This window comes from Ipomoea triloba, chromosome 12, assembly GCF_003576645.1.
Source record: "Ipomoea triloba cultivar NCNSP0323 chromosome 12, ASM357664v1".
Classification (NCBI taxonomy): Eukaryota; Viridiplantae; Streptophyta; class Magnoliopsida; order Solanales; family Convolvulaceae; genus Ipomoea; species Ipomoea triloba.
In genome coordinates, this window is record NC_044927.1 from 9,641,616 (window position 1) to 9,663,554 (window position 21,939).

Consider the following 21,939-nt stretch of genomic DNA (forward strand, 5'->3'; position numbering starts at 1 on the left):
GGTTCTTATGGATTGAAATTTTTAAGAAATATTTTATTTCGAAATTTTCTTTGAAACCTTCTTACAAAACATATCAAAATCAATAATAAAAGTGAAAATACTATTATCAACTAACCAAAAAGGAAATAAACTTGTAAAAAAATTGTGAATAATAATGTGGTTTGGTCTTGTTTGAGGGGACAGAGCTCATGGGAATTGAAAACGTGAAGATGAGTAGAAAAGAAGCGTGCAGTGAGCTAGAAAGCTAGCGCATGAGGAACGAAATGAAAATTCAAGACATTTGATATTCACACTTCTTAAAGCTGATTTGCTTTCTCCCGAGGGTTTTAGGGTGTTGAAGCGTTAATTTTTTATGATACAATGGAAGTTTTGGCACACTTAGTAATTTGTAATAGAATTGTTTGACAAAATATAGAGAGTATGTAGAGAATTTCGTATGTAGAGAAAATCATAAATTTTTAGAGAGAGTAAAAAGTTACAAATTAAAACATGTGCCCGGGTCGTGGGTGCGCACATGAGTCCAAACTTTTTGGATTTGATGTATCCCTCCCCCTTTGCACAAGAGAGATGGTCTTTATGCTATACAATTCAACTCTTTAAAAAGTTAATTGCATATATATACTAGTGCGTGCAAACCAACTTCCCTTTCCAATGTAGGACAAATGGTACACTTTGAGAATCAATTTTTCATTCACCAATTATCCATTTTCAGCGTTTAATATATCAAATTAAACTTCTCACATAGGATAAACTTCGTCCACTTTGACTTGACCCAAATCAGAAAAGATCTCTCAAAAAATTATACCACAAAATGACACTTTAATGCTAATTTAACTAATTTTCCAACAATCATCCACATGAATGAAAATTAATTTTTTGGAACTAGAAAAATGACACAATCATAGTGTTCAGTTGACGATCCTTACATAGTATAGGTATGCTTGATATGTCATTAAATGGCATCATATTTGTCTTGTTTATGCTTGCTTTTATTCAAATATTATGTAAAGGAATGTGGAATAACTCTTAATTTGTTGTATTTGTGTTGAAGGAAGAAATGACGAGCAATGAGCAAACAAGCATGAAAAAGTGTTAATCTTTGGAGAAAACGAGGCTTTAAAGCATAAGGAAAACACCCAAGGGGACACCGGAGAACAAAGGAGCAAAACGAAGCGTGGAGTCAATTTGAAGAACTCACACTGACACTCACACCGTGAGTGTCAGCGTGAGTCCTCAGTGTGGTTTCTGATCAGAAACTCACGCTGAGACTCATGGTGTGAGTCTCAGCGTGAGTGCTGATCAGAAACTGATCATTGAACTCACGCTGACACTCACACCGTGAGTCCCACCGTGACTTCCTATCCTGGAGGCTATGAAATGGCGCAAAAATTACACTATAAATACCATTAGTTGGTTATTTTGTAATCACTTTTGAATTTCCAAATTTCCCATTTAGTTTTTCTCTCTAGGAACCTTTAGAAAAACACTTCCCACACTTGTAATCTACCATTAATTAGGAAATTTAGAAGTTTCTCTCTAGGAACCTTTAGAAAAACACTTCCCACACTTGTAATCTACCATTAATTAGGAAATTTAGAAGAAGAATCCACTTGTATTTCCAACATTCAACATCAATTTCAGATTATTCATTCCATTAAATTATCAAGTTAAGTTCTTTATCTCATATTTTAGCATTTATATTTCTTAAAGTTTCTTTTGAATTCCATGTTTATTATTTCAATTGCTTTTAGTTTTACATTTCAAGCATGAATAGTTAAACATTTTTAGGATTTGAATTGAACTTCCTTGAAATATGAATCCAATATGAATTAAATTGCATAAATTATGTTTGTATTGTCTTATAATGTTGAACTTGGCTATGAATTTGGTGGAATTGATTTGACTCTTCATAGTTATGGCCAAACTATGCAAGAGATATTTGGAATTGGTGTTCCACCTATGAGAATAGGGCTACACCATAGCCATACCTCTCATATTTCTTACTCACCTTTGAGAAAAGGGAGTTTGAAGGAAATAGGCACACAAAGTGTTTGTTAAATTGCCTCTTCTAACCAAGTTGCCATGAGAATGGGACTTAGGATTAGTTGATAGTCCAATTGATCACGAGAGTGACATTGGCACTTAAACCATTTCCCCAAGTTCATCATCTAGACGTACATAACTTAATCTTTAGACACAAGGGATTTTATTCAAGGATGTTTGGTTCAAATCTCTATTCCATATATTGTTCTTTTACTTCAATTACTTGTTTACATTACCGATTATTTGAACATGCAATACTCCAATATCTTTAGGTTAGCTTTCAAACACTGCATGAACCTATGCTTAACCCCTCATTACTCAAACTCCCATTAAGTCATTCCTTGAGGACGATACTCTTAATTTCCATCACCACTAAAAATAACAACTTTCAAATGGCGCCGTTGCCGGGGAATGGCATCGATTTTCGAGTAATGAGTCCATTTGGGTTAACATGGGCCATCATCTAAGTTAGAGAGTCTAACCATCGCTATCTGCTTATTGTTTTCGTAAAGCACTTTGTTAATTTTCCTTTTTCTTTTATGCATTTAAATTGGTTACTACTCTCACTAGCAACTACTTCTAGTTGCAAAAGCGTTGTTGTTTTTTTTGTGCTTACAGGTGAATAGCTATTTGCATGCAAACCCGTTCTAAAGGTGTGCAAGGATTGCTAACAATTAACCACGAGATAAACGCGATAGTGAGAAGACGGAACAGAGCAGCCCGTAATCAAGAACAGAATATTGAAGAAATGGCTTCACCAAGCAGGGTTGAACATCCAGATGGGGTCACCGCTGAAACATTAAGGAGTGCAGGATTGAGTGCACCTCAGAACAGATCCCCCCCTGAGAGAAGTAGATGAAAATGAGGAACCGCCTCTTCAGAGAGAAAGGGGTCAACCATTGATACCACCACCCCATGTTGGGCAGTATCAGGAAAGGGATCCCTACTATGAGCAACCCAATGATAGAGCTGGATTCTATGAAAGGGAAGATCAGTTTGAGCCAAGAAGGAGAAATGCACCGAGGGAGAACTTCTTTGATCAAAGAGGAAGAGAAGTTCCTAGAGATGATTACTATGAACCAAGGAGGATGAATGCTCCACGGGAGAACTACCGGGGTTATATGAGAGAGGAAAGAAGAGAAGAAAGAAGAACTATAGCAGATTTCATGACCCTGGAGTTCAGTATGCACAACTCTATTTACATACCACCCGTGGAAGCAAACAACTTTAACATCAAGCCTTCGGTTATAACTTTGGTTCAGAATGCTCCATTTAGTGGTTTGCCTTCAGAGGATCCACATGGCCACATCACTCGGTTTGTGAGGTCCTGTGGAATGTACAGACAGAATGGGGTGCCTGAAGAAGTGGTTCGGCTCAAGTTATTCCCGTTTTCAGTGATAGGGGATGCTGCTCGTTGGTTGGATTCTCATGCCAACAATCGCTTCAGGTCTTGGGAACAGTTGCACAAAGAATTCATGCAGGAGTTCTTTCCCTTGACAAAGACTTTGAAAATCAGGAAGCAAGTCCAAGACTTCAAGCAGGGTTCAATGGAGTCATTAGGGGAAGCCTGGAGGAGATTCAAGGCACTTAAAAGACAATGCCCACCAGACGTGTTTCATCCGTGGGATGTCATTAGTTCTTTCTACGGGGGATTAACCGACGAGAATAAGATGTTGTTGGATTCCTCATCAAAGGGAGCCTTTGTGTCCTCATCAATTCCTAGTCTTATAATTCCATTCTTAGTTTTGATTTTGATTGTTGATTTGATTTTGATTTGTTGATTTGATTTTGATTCTAATTGCTTTCAATTGTTCAATTGCAATGTTGATTTCAATTCTAAGCATGATTAGCTAAGTCTTTTGTGGATTTGGATCAATTGATCTTGCATGTTATCTCTTGAATGCTAAATGTCTTAAATCTAGGGTTGAATGATGCTTAATGGATGTTTGATTGTGATTTGGGGTGTATGTTTGGACTTTATGCTAACTTGGCCGGTTACACTAGAGAATTAGGTTAAGAACACTCACCTACGAGAGTAGGGAGTGTGTTAGACCTCACCAATCACATTTCCCTCTCACCTTTGAGAAAAGGGAGAGTGGAAGACAAGAAGGCACACAACGTGTTTGATAAAATGCCTCTTTTAGCCTAGTAGTTATGAGAGTAACACTACGGTACGGGAGAGAGTCCATTGACCACGAGAGTGGCTTTGGTGCTTGTGACCTTGTCTCATGTGAGTCCAATGAGTGTTTTCACACCCTAGTACTATAGGAAACCAAGAGAGTACATGCTTGTTAGGTTGGTCCGAATCATCTTTTCACTCAATTGTTTCTCATTCCTTTACCTTTGTTCCTTTACCTTAGCATGATACACGCCTTCTACCTTAGGATTAGCTTTCGAACACTAGGTGCTCTTGTGTTAATCCCTTGCTTACCGACTCCCTCCTTGCCATCCTTTGAGAACGATACTCGGGAACTTCTTCCTGTTTTAACACCTAGTTCTTTCCATCCACCGCGAAAACTACCTCATCATTTTATTTCTTTTTTAAATAACTTAACTTTAAATTTTAGTTTCTTTTAAAAAATATTAATAGGTTTAGCGGGTTTCGTGTGATATCCTGTCGACACCACTCGAACTCTGTTAACAAAACGTGTCTATCGTGTCAACCCGTTTAACCCGTTAACAAATCGTGTTCGTGTTAAAAATTTGAACCTGTTAATAACCTTAACGTGTCGTGTCCATGTTTAGCCTTATCGTGTTCGTGTCGTTATCATGTCGACCCGTTAACGAACCCGTATACACGAATTGCCAGGTTTAAAATTGGAGGTATATGTTTTCCCCCAACTTGGAATATCTTCTAAAAAATAGTGTAAACATTCAACCTCTTCACTACACTTGTCCAAAGCTATCAGATCATATTCTATTGTGGATCTAACTATCACAGTTTGTTTCGAGGATTTCCATGAATGGTTGTATTGGCTAATGTGAACAAGTAGTCAGTCGTAGACTTATAGTCCTTAATGTTCAATATCCAATTAGCATCGCTATACCTTTATAGTACAGTTGGATATCTCGTATAATGCAGTCCAATGTCATGAGTATACCTTAATAATAAGTATCTCTCATCACTCTCACTACTAGTGTCTTCTAGTGTTGTTACTAGTACAACTTATTAGATACATTAAACTTCCAATGACGTCCTAGCCAATTAATAATATTAGTATCTCATCATCCTCACTCTTCTCGATTTTGGGATAGATATATGTTAGTATCTAATGACGTTGTAGCCAATTAATTATCATCCTTGTTAAATTTTGCAAGGATTATATCAATATAATGAGATTGATTCAACTAAAGACCATTTAGTCTTCTAACGATTTTAATCTTAAAGATCAAATCTGCCAAATCCATATCCTTTTTGTCAAATATATATTGAATTTAACATATGTTTTTGGTAGCACCCATGTTGAACATATCATCCATGTATAAATATAGAATGACATAACCGTCTATTGTATCATTTACGTAGACACACTTATAACTCTCCTTTATTTTAAATCTATTAGTCATCATTGCATGGTCAAATTTCTTGTGTTACGTTATTGCTTAGGGGTTTTTTTAAAATAGTACAATGATTTAACCAATTTACAAATTTTCTTTTCTTGGCCATGAATTATAAAACCCCTAGATTGTTCTATATAAATTTCTTCATATAAGTCGTCATTTATGAAAGTTTTTATTTTCACATTCATTTGATGAGTTTCCAAGTTTTCCAACGCTAGAATGACAAGTATTATCCTAATTGAATTTATTCTCGTTACGGGATAATACGTATCAAGGTAATTATGGTAATCATGTTCCTTGTAACATTATATTTAATCACAAGTTTGACCTTATACTTCAATTCGCAATGGAACCATCTAACTTCATCTTCCGTCTAAAGAGCAATTTCCATCCTAAAGGTTTACAATCCGGAGGAAGATCAACTAGTGATGACGAGTTTGTTGTTGGAAGGGAGATGATATTGGAATAAGTATGATGTTGATGATTGAGTGAAAATGATAATAATAATATTAGTTAATTGAATGAAGATTTTGTTGGTCCACAGGTTCACCGTTGAAGTAGCTAGCTTAAGAGTTAAGCCTTAGCATTTGGGTTTGGTTTAGCCCAGATGTGGGGTGGCACCCCTAAACTTTAGAACTTGTTTTAAGCTTTCGCATTTTGAACTCTCTTTTGAAAACGAATATTATCTATATATTTCCCCTTTATTTAACTATCATTTTGTTAGAAATTTGGGAGTGTTACAATTTGACTCGCACATTAAGAATTGATAAACACTGCGATTATTTGCATAGCCAATAAACATATAATCCACCATTTTAAAGGTTTAAAATCATGAGGAAGATCAAGTAGTTTCCCAATACGATTATGTAAAATAGAATAATTTAACTGTAAAATCTTTATGCAATACACATTGGGAGAGCCGAATAAAAAGTGTCAAAGCTATTAGATTTCAAGTTCCTCAAATAATGTTAGCTTTGTTAGAATTATCTAAATCTTTCGATGATGCCAAATCAAAGAGTGAAGTGGATAGCTTGGTTAGTGCACTTGAGAGTTTTGAATTTTTACTTGGAATAATTGTTATCTGGCATGAAATTTTATTTGTTATTAATATGGTAAGTAAAAGGTTGCAATCAAAATCTGTGTATTTAAACTACCAAAAATCAAATTAAAGGTGTAATAGAATTTTTTGAGAAATATAGAAATGAAGGGTTTGCTTCTAGTATAAATGTTGCCAAAAGTATTGCATATGAGACGAACATAAATCCTACATTTCCAATTAAACGTTGTATTATTAGGAAAAAAATAATATGACGAAAATGATCATGAAGAGGAAATGCAATCACTTGAGGATCATTTAGAATTAATTATTTTCTAATTGTGGTGGATATGAAAATTGTTTCATTGAATACTAGATTTGAGCAATTAATGACATTTGAAAATAGTTTTGGATTCTTATATGATTCAAAAAAATTGAAGTCATTAGATAATAATGAATTAATAGAATGTTGTAATAATTTTGCAATTGTTTTTTTATCATAACAATGTGGCAGATGTAGATTTAAATGATCTTTTTTCCTTAATTAAAAGTGTTATAGATGACTTTGTCAGACAAGTTGATGTCATCAATCGAGATTATTGAGTTTGTCAAAGTTGCAGATTGCTACCCAACGGTTTCTATTGCTTATCGGATTCTATTGACTCTACCCATGACTGTAGCATTTGTGGAAAGGAGTTTCTCAAAATTAAAATTATTGAAAGCATACCTAATATCTTCAATGTCACAAAAAGATTAAATGGATTGGCAATATTGTGTATTGAGAATGATATCTAGACTATATTAATCTTGAATAGGTCATTGATGATTTTGCATATTAGTATTGTATTTGTAAAATGTTTAAAATTTTTAAATTTTATTTCAATTTAGTTGACAATATTATTTTTTGTACTCATAATAAAATTTAAAATTTAGTCGTAAAAATTTATGGTTAACTTCTAAATATCGTATGGGGCCTTTTGGTTTTTTTTTTTTGTTTGTTTTTTGTTTTTTGTTTTTTTTTTTTACTTACCCCGTGCCTATAAAACTATAGGACCAGCCTTGTATAGCTTCCATTACTTTAAATGAAATGATTATTTTGAAATCTTTCTCGTTCAAACATGAACTAGAAACGAAGTCCCTTTCTTAGATTTCAACATGTAACACATTGTTACATTGCATTTCGACCATTAAGCCACTAATAACATTTCACATGTAATGCTACATATGCATAAGACATCCATATTGAATCTTCACACATCCAAAACTATCTCATAAAATACTTTGGCATATAATCAGATTCAATAACCACAATGGAACAATTCTATTTTGTTCAAGATATAAAACAACTTCCAAGAATACTAAAAGTTTTATTTAACAAATAAATAAAGTACTACTGGCCTGTTACAATACAGTATATGTTCATAACCACTTTCTCAACAAATAAAAAAAAAGGAAATACATTTGGAAACTAATTTTCATTATTATTATCTTGTAGTATTCTATTGTTTTACAGGTTTGACCTGAGTGCTTTGTTTCATTATTGAGACATCTGATTCTTCACATTCAGACCTTGGCTCATCCACTACACATCAAGAGCATCTGATATAGAAATAGGTCGAGACTTTCTTTGTCCAAGCAACCATTTTCTTTCACCGTTGCGAAATTATCTTCGCCCTTCTCATCAAGATTATGACCATTCACCATTTCTCATAACCAATTTCAAGACTAAGTTTTTATTTATCAATTGATCTGAGAAGTTTGTGATGAATTCTTCACCAATGGATCTCATGTGCCTCTCGGCTAATCCACTTTGTACCATAATTATACCTACACCATAGGGTTAGTGAAGAGTTGTATTTTAGCGGGAGGTGGAAAGAGTGTAGGTGAATAAAACGGGAAGAAGTTCCCGAGTATCGTCTCAAGGAACGGTAAGAAAGGATTTGATAGACAAGGAATTAGGCACAAGAGTTCCTATGTTTCANATCATAAGGTTTGTGTAGGTCATTCTAAGAATATCTCAAACACTAAAACGAAAGGTGTTGTAAACAAGTATTGGAAGGGAGGATTCGAACTAATCTAACACACATGCAACTCTTGATTTCCTAAGGTACTAGGGGTTTGAAAACGCTCAAAGGACTCACATGAGACAAGGTCACTCACACCACCGCCACTCTCGTGGTCAATGGACTCACTTCTTAGACCATAAAGTCATCCTTGTGAACTTTAGGCTAGAAGAGGCATTATGACAAACACGTTATGTGCCTCTTGCCTTCCTACTCCCTTTTCTCAAAGGTGAGAAGGAAAAGAGGTTGGTGAGGTCTCAAGCATTCCCTATTCTCATAGGTGAAAGCTTTCTACACTAACTCTCAAGTCTGATTGGCCTAATCGGGGTAGAGGTCACACAAACATCCCAAACCGCTATCAAGATATCCAAAAATCATCATTCTACCCTAGATATAAGACATAAGAGCTCAAGAACAACATGCATGTTCAACTAGTCCAAATCCACTAGGTAACTAGCCACACATCTCTAAGCTAAGCATCATCAAAGCAATTAAACAAATCCAAGCTATAAGGATTGAAAACAAGTCACAATTCAAAGCACAAATCAAATCAACAAAGCAAATCACAACTCAATTCACAAACTAAAAATTGAAGAACAAGAGAGGAAATTGAAAGATTACTTGATTGTAAATGGAATTCTTTTACAAATCTTGATCAATTGCAAGTTGATGTCCACAATCTTCTCCAAATCTAGCTACTATGAATGAAATGTGAATGGAATTGAAGTGGAATTGGGAGAGAATTTCAACCTAATTCTAGAGAGAGAAATTTTAGACTAGACTAATCTGGAAAAATGAATGGGATCCCCCTGAAAAATGCCCCAAATCTCTATTTAAATCGCGCCAAACCGCCAAATTGTTACGCTACGGACGCCCGACTGGACGCGCGTCCAGCGGGATTCTGTGCGCGGCTTCGAAACTTCGGAGAGATCTCGGAGTCGGACGCGAGCGTCCGACCCGCGTCCGCCGTGCGTCCTAAGCAAACATTGCAACTTCAGAGAGGTGATTTTCGGACTCGGGGCGTTCGGTCCGCGTCCTTCCCGCGTCCAAAGCAGACATCGCAAACTTCTGCAAGCTATTTTTCGGACGCGGGCGTCCGGGTGCGTCTGCCTGGCGTCCGCAAGGGACTGCTTCGAACCTCAGCGGCGTGTAGCGTGGACGCCTGGGCGGACGCGCGTCCAAGGCGCGTCCGTGCCTGTTCTTTGCTTCCAATTTTGGCCCGTGAATCATTCTTTGAAATCCATGCCTTTTTCATCTTTTTGCTCAACGTTTTACCTACAAAATGATTAAACATGTGTGGACTAGGGTCTAATGGCACTAACACGCATTTTAACGCAATTCATGCTCAAATCAATCACAAAAGCTAGCAAGTACGTGCAATGTGACCCGAGAACGACCCTATAAGTGTAGCATCTTTTGCACTTATCAGTTAGTCCCTTCCGCGCCAATACTCATTGTTGTGCCATTCTGTACTGTGAACCACCATTCACCANGTTTCAAAAGCTAGTCCTAATCATAAGGTTTGTGTAGGTCATTCTAAGAATATCTCAAACACTAAAACGAAAGGTGTTGTAAACAAGTATTGGAAGGGAGGATTCGAACTAATCTAACACACATGCAACTCTTGATTTCCTAAGGTACTAGGGGTTTGAAAACGCTCAAAGGACTCACATGAGACAAGGTCACTCACACCACCGCCACTCTCGTGGTCAATGGACTCACTTCTTAGACCATAAAGTCATCCTTGTGAACTTTAGGCTAGAAGAGGCATTATGACAAACACGTTATGTGCCTCTTGCCTTCCTACTCCCTTTTCTCAAAGGTGAGAAGGAAAAGAGGTTGGTGAGGTCTCAAGCATTCCCTATTCTCATAGGTGAAAGCTTTCTACACTAACTCTCAAGTCTGATTGGCCTAATCGGGGTAGAGGTCACACAAACATCCCAAACCGCTATCAAGATATCCAAAAATCATCATTCTACCCTAGATATAAGACATAAGAGCTCAAGAACAACATGCATGTTCAACTAGTCCAAATCCACTAGGTAACTAGCCACACATCTCTAAGCTAAGCATCATCAAAGCAATTAAACAAATCCAAGCTATAAGGATTGAAAACAAGTCACAATTCAAAGCACAAATCAAATCAACAAAGCAAATCACAACTCAATTCACAAACTAAAAATTGAAGAACAAGAGAGGAAATTGAAAGATTACTTGATTGTAAATGGAATTCTTTTACAAATCTTGATCAATTGCAAGTTGATGTCCACAATCTTCTCCAAATCTAGCTACTATGAATGAAATGTGAATGGAATTGAAGTGGAATTGGGAGAGAATTTCAACCTAATTCTAGAGAGAGAAATTTTAGACTAGACTAATCTGGAAAAATGAATGGGATCCCCCTGAAAAATGCCCCAAATCTCTATTTAAATCGCGCCAAACCGCCAAATTGTTACGCTACGGACGCCCGACTGGACGCGCGTCCAGCGGGATTCTGTGCGCGGCTTCGAAACTTCGGAGAGATCTCGGAGTCGGACGCGAGCGTCCGACCCGCGTCCGCCGTGCGTCCTAAGCAAACATTGCAACTTCAGAGAGGTGATTTTCGGACTCGGGGCGTTCGGTCCGCGTCCTTCCCGCGTCCAAAGCAGACATCGCAAACTTCTGCAAGCTATTTTTCGGACGCGGGCGTCCGGGTGCGTCTGCCTGGCGTCCGCAAGGGACTGCTTCGAACCTCAGCGGCGTGTAGCGTGGACGCCTGGGCGGACGCGCGTCCAAGGCGCGTCCGTGCCTGTTCTTTGCTTCCAATTTTGGCCCGTGAATCATTCTTTGAAATCCATGCCTTTTTCATCTTTTTGCTCAACGTTTTACCTACAAAATGATTAAACATGTGTGGACTAGGGTCTAATGGCACTAACACGCATTTTAACGCAATTCATGCTCAAATCAATCACAAAAGCTAGCAAGTACGTGCAATGTGACCCGAGAACGACCCTATAAGTGTAGCATCTTTTGCACTTATCAGTTAGTCCCTTCCGCGCCAATACTCATTGTTGTGCCATTCTGTACTGTGAACCACCATTCACCAGATCGCTATTATGTGATTCATAACCTTTGTGGAAATCTTATTTCCACCATTGCTTCCACTATTGTTCTCTTGAAATACTTTGAAATACTTGTCACTTGAAATGCTTGAACTGAGTACTTAGACTCAAAATACTTGAAACACTTGAATCGAGTACTTAAACTCAAAATACTTGAAGCTTGATAGTTGAAATACTTGAATTGTTTACTTAGACTTGAAATACTTGAATCGAGTACTTAGATCCAAAATACTTGAAACTTGATACATGAAATCCTTAAATTGAGTACTTAGACTCGAAATACTTGAAATTATATACTCGAAATACTTGAATCGAGTACTTAAACTCAAAATACTTGAAACTTGATACTTGCAATACTTGAATACTTGAACTCTTGAACTTCATACTTGAACACTCAAACTTAAGACTTGCACGCTTTAAAGCTTGAACACTTCAATCACTTCTTCTCTATCACTCCTTTCACTTGAAATGAGATATCTATTTATAGCATGAGAAACACCATCCACACCACACATTTTGAAATTTGAATTCAAGCATTTAAATTCAAAACCATTTGAATTTTATAACTTAACCAAACTATCTAAACATTTAAATATATTTGGTTAATGTAATTGACATATGATATATGGGATATTCCAAGAAAAATGTAATTGACAAGTCCAAGTGTCCAACAACCTTTTGTAAGTCAATCAGCCCAATTACACAAGGCCCGATCAATTTTAATAGGCAAGTTTCAAGCATTTTGAGTCCTAAGTATTCTGATTCAAGTTTCAAGTATTTTGACTCTAAGTACTCGATTCAAGTGTTTCAAGTATCAAATCTCGAGTATTTTAAGTTTCAAAAATTTCAAGTTCAAGCATTTCAAGTAATCTTGAGTATTTCAAACTCGAGTAATCAAGTGCAAGTATTTCAAATACCAAGTTCGTTGTAATCAAGCTAAATTTGTTTGTGGCGAAGTGTTTGATATTCAAGTACATTTCAAGTAGACGATCAAGTGTTCGTGAAGTGTTTAAATTAAGCAAAGAATCTGAGGATTTTTTTCAGAGATGATTGTACTCACATTACACAGTTACACTTTTTTTTTTTTTACCTTGTACAGGATTTTAGTGTTAATACAACACACTTGAATTTTGTGTTAAAAATACTTTTCAAAAATTCCACTCCATAAGAACCAACCAAAATTCAATTCGTGTGATACTCACACTTTTCTTAAACCAATTCACTTCCTCCTGACGATGCTAGGAGCATTGAAACGTTGGTTACATGTAAATATTTTACTACTAAAATATTAGTTTCAGCGAATCTGTCTCCTGACATACTGAAGCACAAAGAGCCAACGCCCCCGCTGGGGATCGAGAGGGCCACAGCTATGCCGCTTAACCGGTCTTTGGCAACACAAGATATTTACAGGAGAAATAAAATTTATTAGCATTCACGGCATTCAAACATGTAACTCCTATAACTAACAATTAATTAATCAAATTAATTGTCATATAAAAATTAGATTTAATCATAAGCAATTACGTAATTAATCAGAATATTAACTCACAATTTTCTGTATGTTGCATTTAACAAAGGAAACATAACAATACGAGCTTGCAACCCTCTCATACTCCTAGTTGGGAAAATAAAAAATCTAGCAAAACACGCCAACTGGTTCGTAGTTGCAAACGTGCCCAAAATTTTTGGACTCATTTTGAAATTGATTTGCACCTATTCTTGTGCGTGATAGAGGACTATCTTATACAATTCAAACTCCTTAAAAATTAAAATGTTACATTCACTCATTATCTATTTTGAACTTATAATATTTCAAATTAAATCTCTCGCTTAAATGAATTCGAATCCACTTTAACTCGAGTCAAGTTAAAAGTGGACCCTACTAAAAGTTATACCACAAATTAACCACTTTAAATTACTAATTTAACTAATATTCCCATCATGTTTCACATTAATTAGTTATTGACTTTTAAAAAATATCACTTTAATATAAAATGTCTAGACTTCCTTTAAATACGATAAGGTAATTAATTGATATTTATTTGAAATTTCAAAAAGTGGGGATATTTTAGATGGTTAGAATCAATAGTTGTTTTAAAAAGAGTGATAAATGAGTTGTTTACTATTAATAGTTACCTATAAAGACATAAATATATTATTTTATTTATTTAACTATCATTGAACTATTTTTAGTTTTAGATATAAAAATTAAAATAATTTAACTTTGGGTCACATTTGTGTGAGATCGTCTCACGAATTGAGACTCTTGAGACAGGTCGGGTCATAAAAATCAACCAAAGACCAATTCATATCAGTAACTATTACTATAATTATGTTGGCCCAACCCGTCTGCCCTCACACAAGTTTTTGCTTTTAGCTTTAAAAGTTGTTTTTGTTGTTATTATTATTATTATTTATTTTACATCAAGTGGAGGGTGAGTGCCCCAAGCACAACCTCATGCTAGGTTGTGTTTACAAAAATGTCTCTAATGCGAGGAACACCATATCCATCTTCTCATATATATATATACCAACACTGCTGGAGTTATTTCACAAATCTCCAAATCCATGGTGCAGTTTCGAGAAATTCATCTACCACTCTGTTTTGCTCCCTAAGGATATGGTTCCTATGATTTCCCTACAAGCTTTAATAAGGCTGTGGTTGCATCCATATAATGAATGCATCATCGTTGCACCCGTCAGGCACTGAACCACCAACTTAGCATAATAAGATTCGATAATGATCTTGCTAAAATTATCTGCAGCAATGTTCAGGCTATATATATATATATATGCAAGACTCCCCAAGTTTCAACGTAACTTTGATCACTATATATGCAGCTTCCGGCGCTGCTAGTAAAAGTGCATATCCATTCGCCTCTTTTGTTTCAAAGAATACCTCCCATCCATAACTAGCATTCCTATTACTCAGCTCTGTATGTCATGTATACAAAATATATGGTTTCTTGATGAAGTAAAATACCTCTTGCTCGATCTCCCTATTAATCCAAGCAGCCTTTTCATAACGTGGTTTGTCAGTTTTGAATGCCGGAGACAAATTTTTCCATGCCTAACTAACCACAGAAATGCACTACATATACGGCTAGCTAGCTAGCTTTTAGCTTCTACATCTCCAACAAATTGTTACACCACTCAACAGACAACAGGGACCAAACCGCACTTCCACCCTTGCTCTTTCTCCCAATAATCACCCACACTGTACTAGCGTAAAGCTCCTACTCCAAAATTTACTTCTACACCACTTCAACAAGTGAAAATTTTTGGCACCATTTATTACTCCAAATTTGCTTGCCTGCCCATTTCTAACACACATTCTAGCCCCTTTTCTAGGATAGCTGTAGACTTCACCATTCCTTGCCGTATGTGAGAAACACACTTTTTTTGCTCTCAACTTACCCAACTCTGAACTCGCTTCACTAGTACAGAATATATCATCCGCATTTGTTGCAAAAAGGATGCCTATGGATAAGATGCTAAAAGTCTAGATTTTAGGAGTCTGTTCCTCACAGACGCCTAAAATTGACTTGAGGTGACAATTTTTGCCCAGTAATTATCAATTTCTATTAGGAGACGCCAAACCAATTTGGCCAAAAAAGTCAAATTAATTCCTTCAATATTGTGAACACTGATGAATCTCATTTTAATGGCAAGTGGGCAACACTGATGACTCTCATTTTATGTCATATTTCACCTATTCTTAACTTATTTTTATGTTCATTTTAAGGTGTTTATTTGGATTTTAGAACTACGAGTCGTGTATTTTGTGCTCATAATCACCCAAATGCACTTCTGAGCTAGGAAGGAAAATAGAAGAGGAAGTCAAAGTTGATCAATTTGGACCAAAACCACATGAAAAAGGAACACACAAAGGCAAACCCCAAAAAAAAACGCGCAAAAGTGAGAGTTTGTAGCATGAATGAACGTTACGCACAGGCGATGGCACACCCGTGCATTAAGCACGGGTGCGACCTGCCTTCTGAACGGATAGTGGTGTTTATTGTGTTTGATGCCTATATAAGGATTATAACACCCCCTAGATTCATCTATCAAGAGTCACTTCCCTTAGACCACATCTCACAGCCTTCAAGTTCTCTTATGAGAGTAGAGAACATCGAAGGTCAAGACAACTCGTTCTTATTTAGAGGGATTGATGGCATTACGAGAGTGGGAAAGTCCCCGTGTTCCAATTCGGCCTAACATCGGATCACGAGAGTGACGTGTTAGTATACCAAATTAGTGTTACTAGTCTTGAACCCGAAGGTGAAGTTTCATAACCCTCAATCCTTTGTTTGATGGCATCGAACCAATAAATACGCATTCCAATCCCTACCTTTTAATTTATCATTTTTATTCCGTTATTTCCACTTCTATTCTTATCCTGTTACCACCTCCATAAAATGCTTCATGCTTGTGCCTAAACTACTAGGCAAACTTCACCTAACCTAAGTATAAACTCGGGGGATAGTCTACTAGACTACTACACAAACTTCACCTAACCTGAGTGTCAAAAGTATAAGTTCCCCAGGTACACAACTAAATTTCATGAAACAACATAAAATTCCCATCCTACTTCAGATAAAAATGGCCAGATGTAATCTATAAGCTCACAAAATAAATACACAATACCCAAATTCTCTGAATCTCCACTCTCCATCCTACTTCAAATCCATGTTAAAATATAATTACGAAACAGAACGCCCAACACTAAAATTTACAATCATACATGTAATGAAAATTAAACTGCAGTTAAAAACTGGTTTGGAAATGTTAAACTCTCACAAAGCAAATTCACATAAGATGGAGTGGAAGGAGTGCAAACCAAATCGCCTATCAACACTCTACATCAAAAGTCTCAAACCTCCCCATTCACAGTTTATAAAGTGCAAATAGAAGACTATTACAAACAAGACTAGTATGCATTACAGTTAATAGGCAGCACCACTAAATCCAAGAATGATCAATTTTTATGGTGTCTGCACTTAGGTGTGCTATACAAAGAGCTATAGACTGAGCTTTTATGTCCATATATGCCGTAAACCCTTGATGTTTATAAGCAAAAAACCAAGAGAACAAATTGCGAGATCAAACTCTGGTCACAGCTTACAGATTGCTCTGGATGGAATCCTACATAAGCACCACAGGTCCACAGCCATGAATAGTGGTACAAAAGAAAATAAAATTCTATTTCCATGCTAAACAGACACAAAATAGATTCAATCCATCAACAGTCAAATTCACATGTACAATTTAACAGCAATATTCCCCATATTAGATCAAGAACATCAGAGAAAGCATTCCATATGAATAAAGATTTGATGATCAGCAATGTACTGTTCAATAAACAAATAATTCTCATAGATCTAAATCATTTGACGGTGGGGTTTACATAATTAACAATTTTATAGATCCGGCATTGAAATATTACACAAGTGTTCCTCCTAAACAAAGAGTTCCAACTATGCATATATTTAGCACTATCATCATTCATTTGACTTTTTTTTTTCAAGATATAAAATTCAGAAATTTACGGGAAAAAAAACAGGCTCAAATGTTACCCCAGAAGAGCAGCATTGGTTTTTACGGATCGGAGATGATAGGATCAAACGCGAGCAGCAACAGCGGGAGCAGTAACGGTAGCGGCTACGCTAGAAGCGCCGCCGGTCAAGAAAGACAGGAATCCAGTTGACGGCGCGTCTTGCTCGTCGAGGAACAGATCTTCAGGGACACGGAAAGCGGCATGGGTGCAGATAATAGCGACGCCGACCATCAACGCGGAGACCAGAACAGATCCGACGCTGGTGAGGAAAACGACGACGACTGTGGAGACGAGCAGGGCGCCGAGGGTTTCGCGCTCGGAGAATTGGCGGCCGAAGAGGACGAGAGGCGGATCGGAGGGGCGGAAGAGGTAGAGGAACAGCCAGGCGGCGAGAAGGGCGGCGAGGATGAGGAGGGAGAAGGGATTGGTGATGAGAGAGAAGCCGAGAACTACGGCAACCAGGGAAAGGTAGTTGATCTTGAAGTAGGCGCAGTTCTTGCGGATGCGGAGTGTGGCATCGGAGATGGAATCCGGCTTCGAGAAGGCGGAGCGGTCCACGAGCTCCGCCCAGGGACGGCGGTTGGCGAGGCCGTTGCGTACGGTATCGGTGATGTGGTTTATGAAGGCACGGAAAGCAGGGGTGGGTGCTACGACGACGGTGTCGGAGGAGGGCACGGCGGCGCCGGTGGTTTGAGCATTAGAGATGGGGAGAACTGCCGGCGATGAATTGGCCATTGATTCAGCTTGATTGTGAGATTCGAATGAGGGTTTAGGTTATAGAGACGAAATGTTGTATACGCGGAGAGAATTTTATAAGATGAGAGATTTGGGGAATTGGGATTCTTATGTCGGTGGATCTTGGGACTTTGGGGGATGATTTTCTAATTTTCTCTTTTGGGAGATGGATTTATTTTAGGTAACTCACTTGGACTAGAGAAACCACCCTAGTTGATGTGTGTGGTCGTGCACTGTCATTCTTTAAGAGGTGTTGAGAGTTTGAATCATTTTTAGTATGAGAAAATTAATTTGTTCAGCACTTTGTCCTTCAATTGAGTTAGTCAGGTGCAAATAAAAATTAGTCTAATTAAATATGATACAGATTTAAAGGTGTCTCTTACTATTAAAGTCTACTCATGATACCTCATAACCATGGCCTAACCAAAAAAAATGCGTCATCTTAAAAATATATCAACCTAATTTTCTTTTGAGTACTACTGACAATATGATACAGATTTAAAGGTGTCTCTTACCGTTAAAGTCTACTCATGATACCTCATAACCATGGCCTAACCAAAAAAAAATGTGTCATCCTAAAAATATATCAACCTAATTTTCTTTTGAGTACCACTAACTCTGTTACAATGTAGTATTTGTTCATAACTACTTTCTCAACCTACTAAAGCACAAAAAGAGTGTAAATCAGGACACCGGGTGCCACTAGACCACAATGTCTTTGGCTACTAAGGAGCTATTTATTTCTTTGTTTTATGTTTTTTTTTTTTTTTTTTTTNTATTTCTTTGTTTTTTTTTTTTTTTTTTTTTTTTTTTGTCATCAAGAAGGTAAAAATGTAAAATTACCAATCAAATTGGACTCACTTTGGAATGGACAAAAATGACGAACCAACAAACCTCAATACCCACCGAAAATGACAACATAATTGTAACAGGAAAATGATGTTTGTATCATTAACATTTTGCTTATCACATGAACTTTGCTTAAAGGTTTGATAGGGGAATGGAAAAAGGGTGCTAGGAAACTTGTTCAATGTGACTCTCAAGAGGATGTTGAGACATATTATTCAATTTTTTTATATATAATGTAGTTTCGTTTCAACAAAACTAAAGTATCATTTCAATTTAATTACAGCTAAAGTATCATTTCAATTTAATTACAGTTTTATTTGACAATATATCCTCAATATGTGAGACATGTAATTTAGTTTAATTTTATACATATTGCAGTTTAATTTCAACACAACTAAAGCATCATTTCATCATTTTTAAAAAAAAGCATCATTTCATCAATTCAATTAAAGTCTCATCTCATTTGATAATATAAACGGGGTGTTTGGTTATTGGCTTATAAGCCAAATTTTAGCTTATTTGACCAAGTTTAGCTTTTTGACCAACCAATAAGCTATTTTGAAGTGTTTGGTAAATAGCTTATTGGCCTTGGCTTATTGGGCCAATAAGTTGAAAATTGAAAAGCTAATGAATGTAGCTTTTTGTATCAGCTGGTTGGGAAATATGGGTATATTGACTATTTTATCCTTTAAAATCAATGGGATTTACTTTTAAATGGGTGGTGTGTTTGTTATTTTATAATAATAATAATAATACCCTTAAATATCATTTTACATTCAATCAGCTACTAGTAAACAGCTAATTTACCAAACAGTTTTTTATAACCAGCTAATACAACCAGCTGGTCAAACCACTCAACGCAATCAGTCATCAGCTACTAGCTAAACCAACCAGCTATCAGCTATAAGCTATCAGCATTTTGCCAAACACCCCCAATATGCAAGACAAGTTATTCAGTTTCATTTTAGATACATTTGTAGTTTCATTTTGTTCTGAACACAGCAAAAATACAGGATTTATTAAAATTTAATGGATGTCGTTTCTTTACTTAAAGAAACAACTCTATTTTCGGACCATGGTCCACACAACTGTGTGGACCATAGTCCACCGTATAACAACCGGGGTCTTCTCCCCTCCTTTATGGATCCAAAAAAAAAAAAAAAAAAACACTTCGATTATCAATTATTTTAAATTATTGGGTTGTATTTCTACTTATTTTAATCTACATATAAATTGTATAGACTTGTTTATTTTAATTTTAACTCATTTTTACCCATTTGAAACTCCATTTTTTCCTCCAATAACCGTTAATGTATGACGTTTGTTGTTTATAAATTACTCCGTATCATTGTTGGCAAATTTCACTCTGACCATGGTCCATGTATATAACCTGAACCATGAAGTAAAACAACATCGTATCATTGAAGTAAAATAACATCATATCATTTTAATTATACTTCAATTATATCTGATAATGTTTTTCTGATATGTTCTATAGTTTTATTTCCCACACACTAGTTTCATTATAGTAACACTAAAGTATCATTTTAGCTTTACTATAATTTCATTTAACAATATACGTTATTGCATATGTTATATTTTTTAGTTTCATTTTCTACAAATACTAGTTTAATTGTAGTAGTGCTGAAATATAATTTTAATTACACATCATGTTTATTTAACAATATAAGTTATTGTATAAGTTCTGGTTTAGTTTCATTTTTTACACGCACTAGTTCCATTATAGCAGCACTAGAGTTTCATTTTAATTTTACTACATTTTCATTTGATAATATATGTTATTGCATGAATTGTGTTTTTTAGTTTCATTTTTCATGCACACTACTACATTTTAGTAACACTAAAGTATCATTTTAACTTTACTACTATAGTTTCATTTAACAATCATATTATACCGTAGTTCACATAGGGCGTTGTGTACCAATAATAACCAAATAGTAATTTTAATATTAATTATTTAGTGTGGAAGATCAAAACTACAACGTTATTTAAAATTTGGAGAGTATTTATGCTCACATTGAAGAATGAGAGACAAACCATTATTCAATAAAAAATTTCCCTATTTGTTTTATTGAAGCAATAATATATAATTTATCGATAATATATATAAAGTATTAATTGAATATATTTTGTAAATGAGACTCAATTAAGTAACATCAAAACCAATGAACTTCACGTTTCTTGAATTCTAATTCCTTGAAGAAAAAGAAAATCTTTTAAAGACGGGTATTAAGGATCTTAGCACTAAAGCACAAGTACATTGATACATTGTACTACAGCTAGCTGTACACATTCCGAATTGAAACACATAAAGAAACACTTTCAATTTCTAACAAATAAAGCTTTTCATAATTCATATTACTTTAATACGGCGGGTATATTGCCGCAAATTATATCATCGACGAGTGTTCACCTTGGATTTGTGAGGAAATGAAGTACATTTTATTCACAAAACAATAGTTGAATTATGTGTTCGTCTCAAATAAAGGTCTAAATCATGGAGTCTAGACTCAATGTTGTTGGTGAGATTTGATCCCTAATCTTTTTTTCTCAAACTCCACCCCTATGACCAACTGAGTTGTCCATGCAAGCTACATGTGTTTTCATTGTAATTTCTCTCCATTGATATATTATTAAATTGATAAAAGGAAAAAGTGTCAAATAGGCCACTTAACTTGTCGCTTTTGTGCAATTGGGCTATTGAACTTAAAAAGTGTTCAATTCAACCATCAAACAAGCAAAATTTGTGCAATTGGACCATTTTTACAAAAATTTTCTGGTAAAATCCAATTATATTACTAACATATATGTATTAAGAGTGACATTTTCTTCTACCATACTAGTTGGGAGTCAATATTGAAATGTTTTTAACTCAAATTGAATTAATTTTTTTTTGTAAAGATGGTCCAATTGCACAAATTTTGCTTGTTTGATGGTTGAATTGCACACTTTTTAAGTTCAATGGCCCAATTG

At 35.8% G+C, this 21,939-nt stretch overlaps 1 protein-coding gene across 1 annotated transcript; it reads right to left on the minus strand.

Moving 5' to 3' along the window:
- Positions 1 to 16,582: 16,582 nt before the first annotated feature.
- Positions 16,583 to 18,228, minus strand: LOC116000136 (PRA1 family protein B4-like). The gene is made up of 2 exons (XM_031240167.1): positions 17,381 to 18,228; positions 16,583 to 16,949 (listed from the first exon to the last, which is right to left on the minus strand). The coding sequence occupies exon 1, from the start codon at positions 18,094 to 18,096 to the stop codon at positions 17,425 to 17,427; it is 672 nt and encodes a 223-aa protein (XP_031096027.1). The 5' UTR covers positions 18,097 to 18,228; the 3' UTR covers positions 16,583 to 16,949; positions 17,381 to 17,424.
- Between the last annotated feature and the right edge of the window lie 3,711 nt (positions 18,229 to 21,939).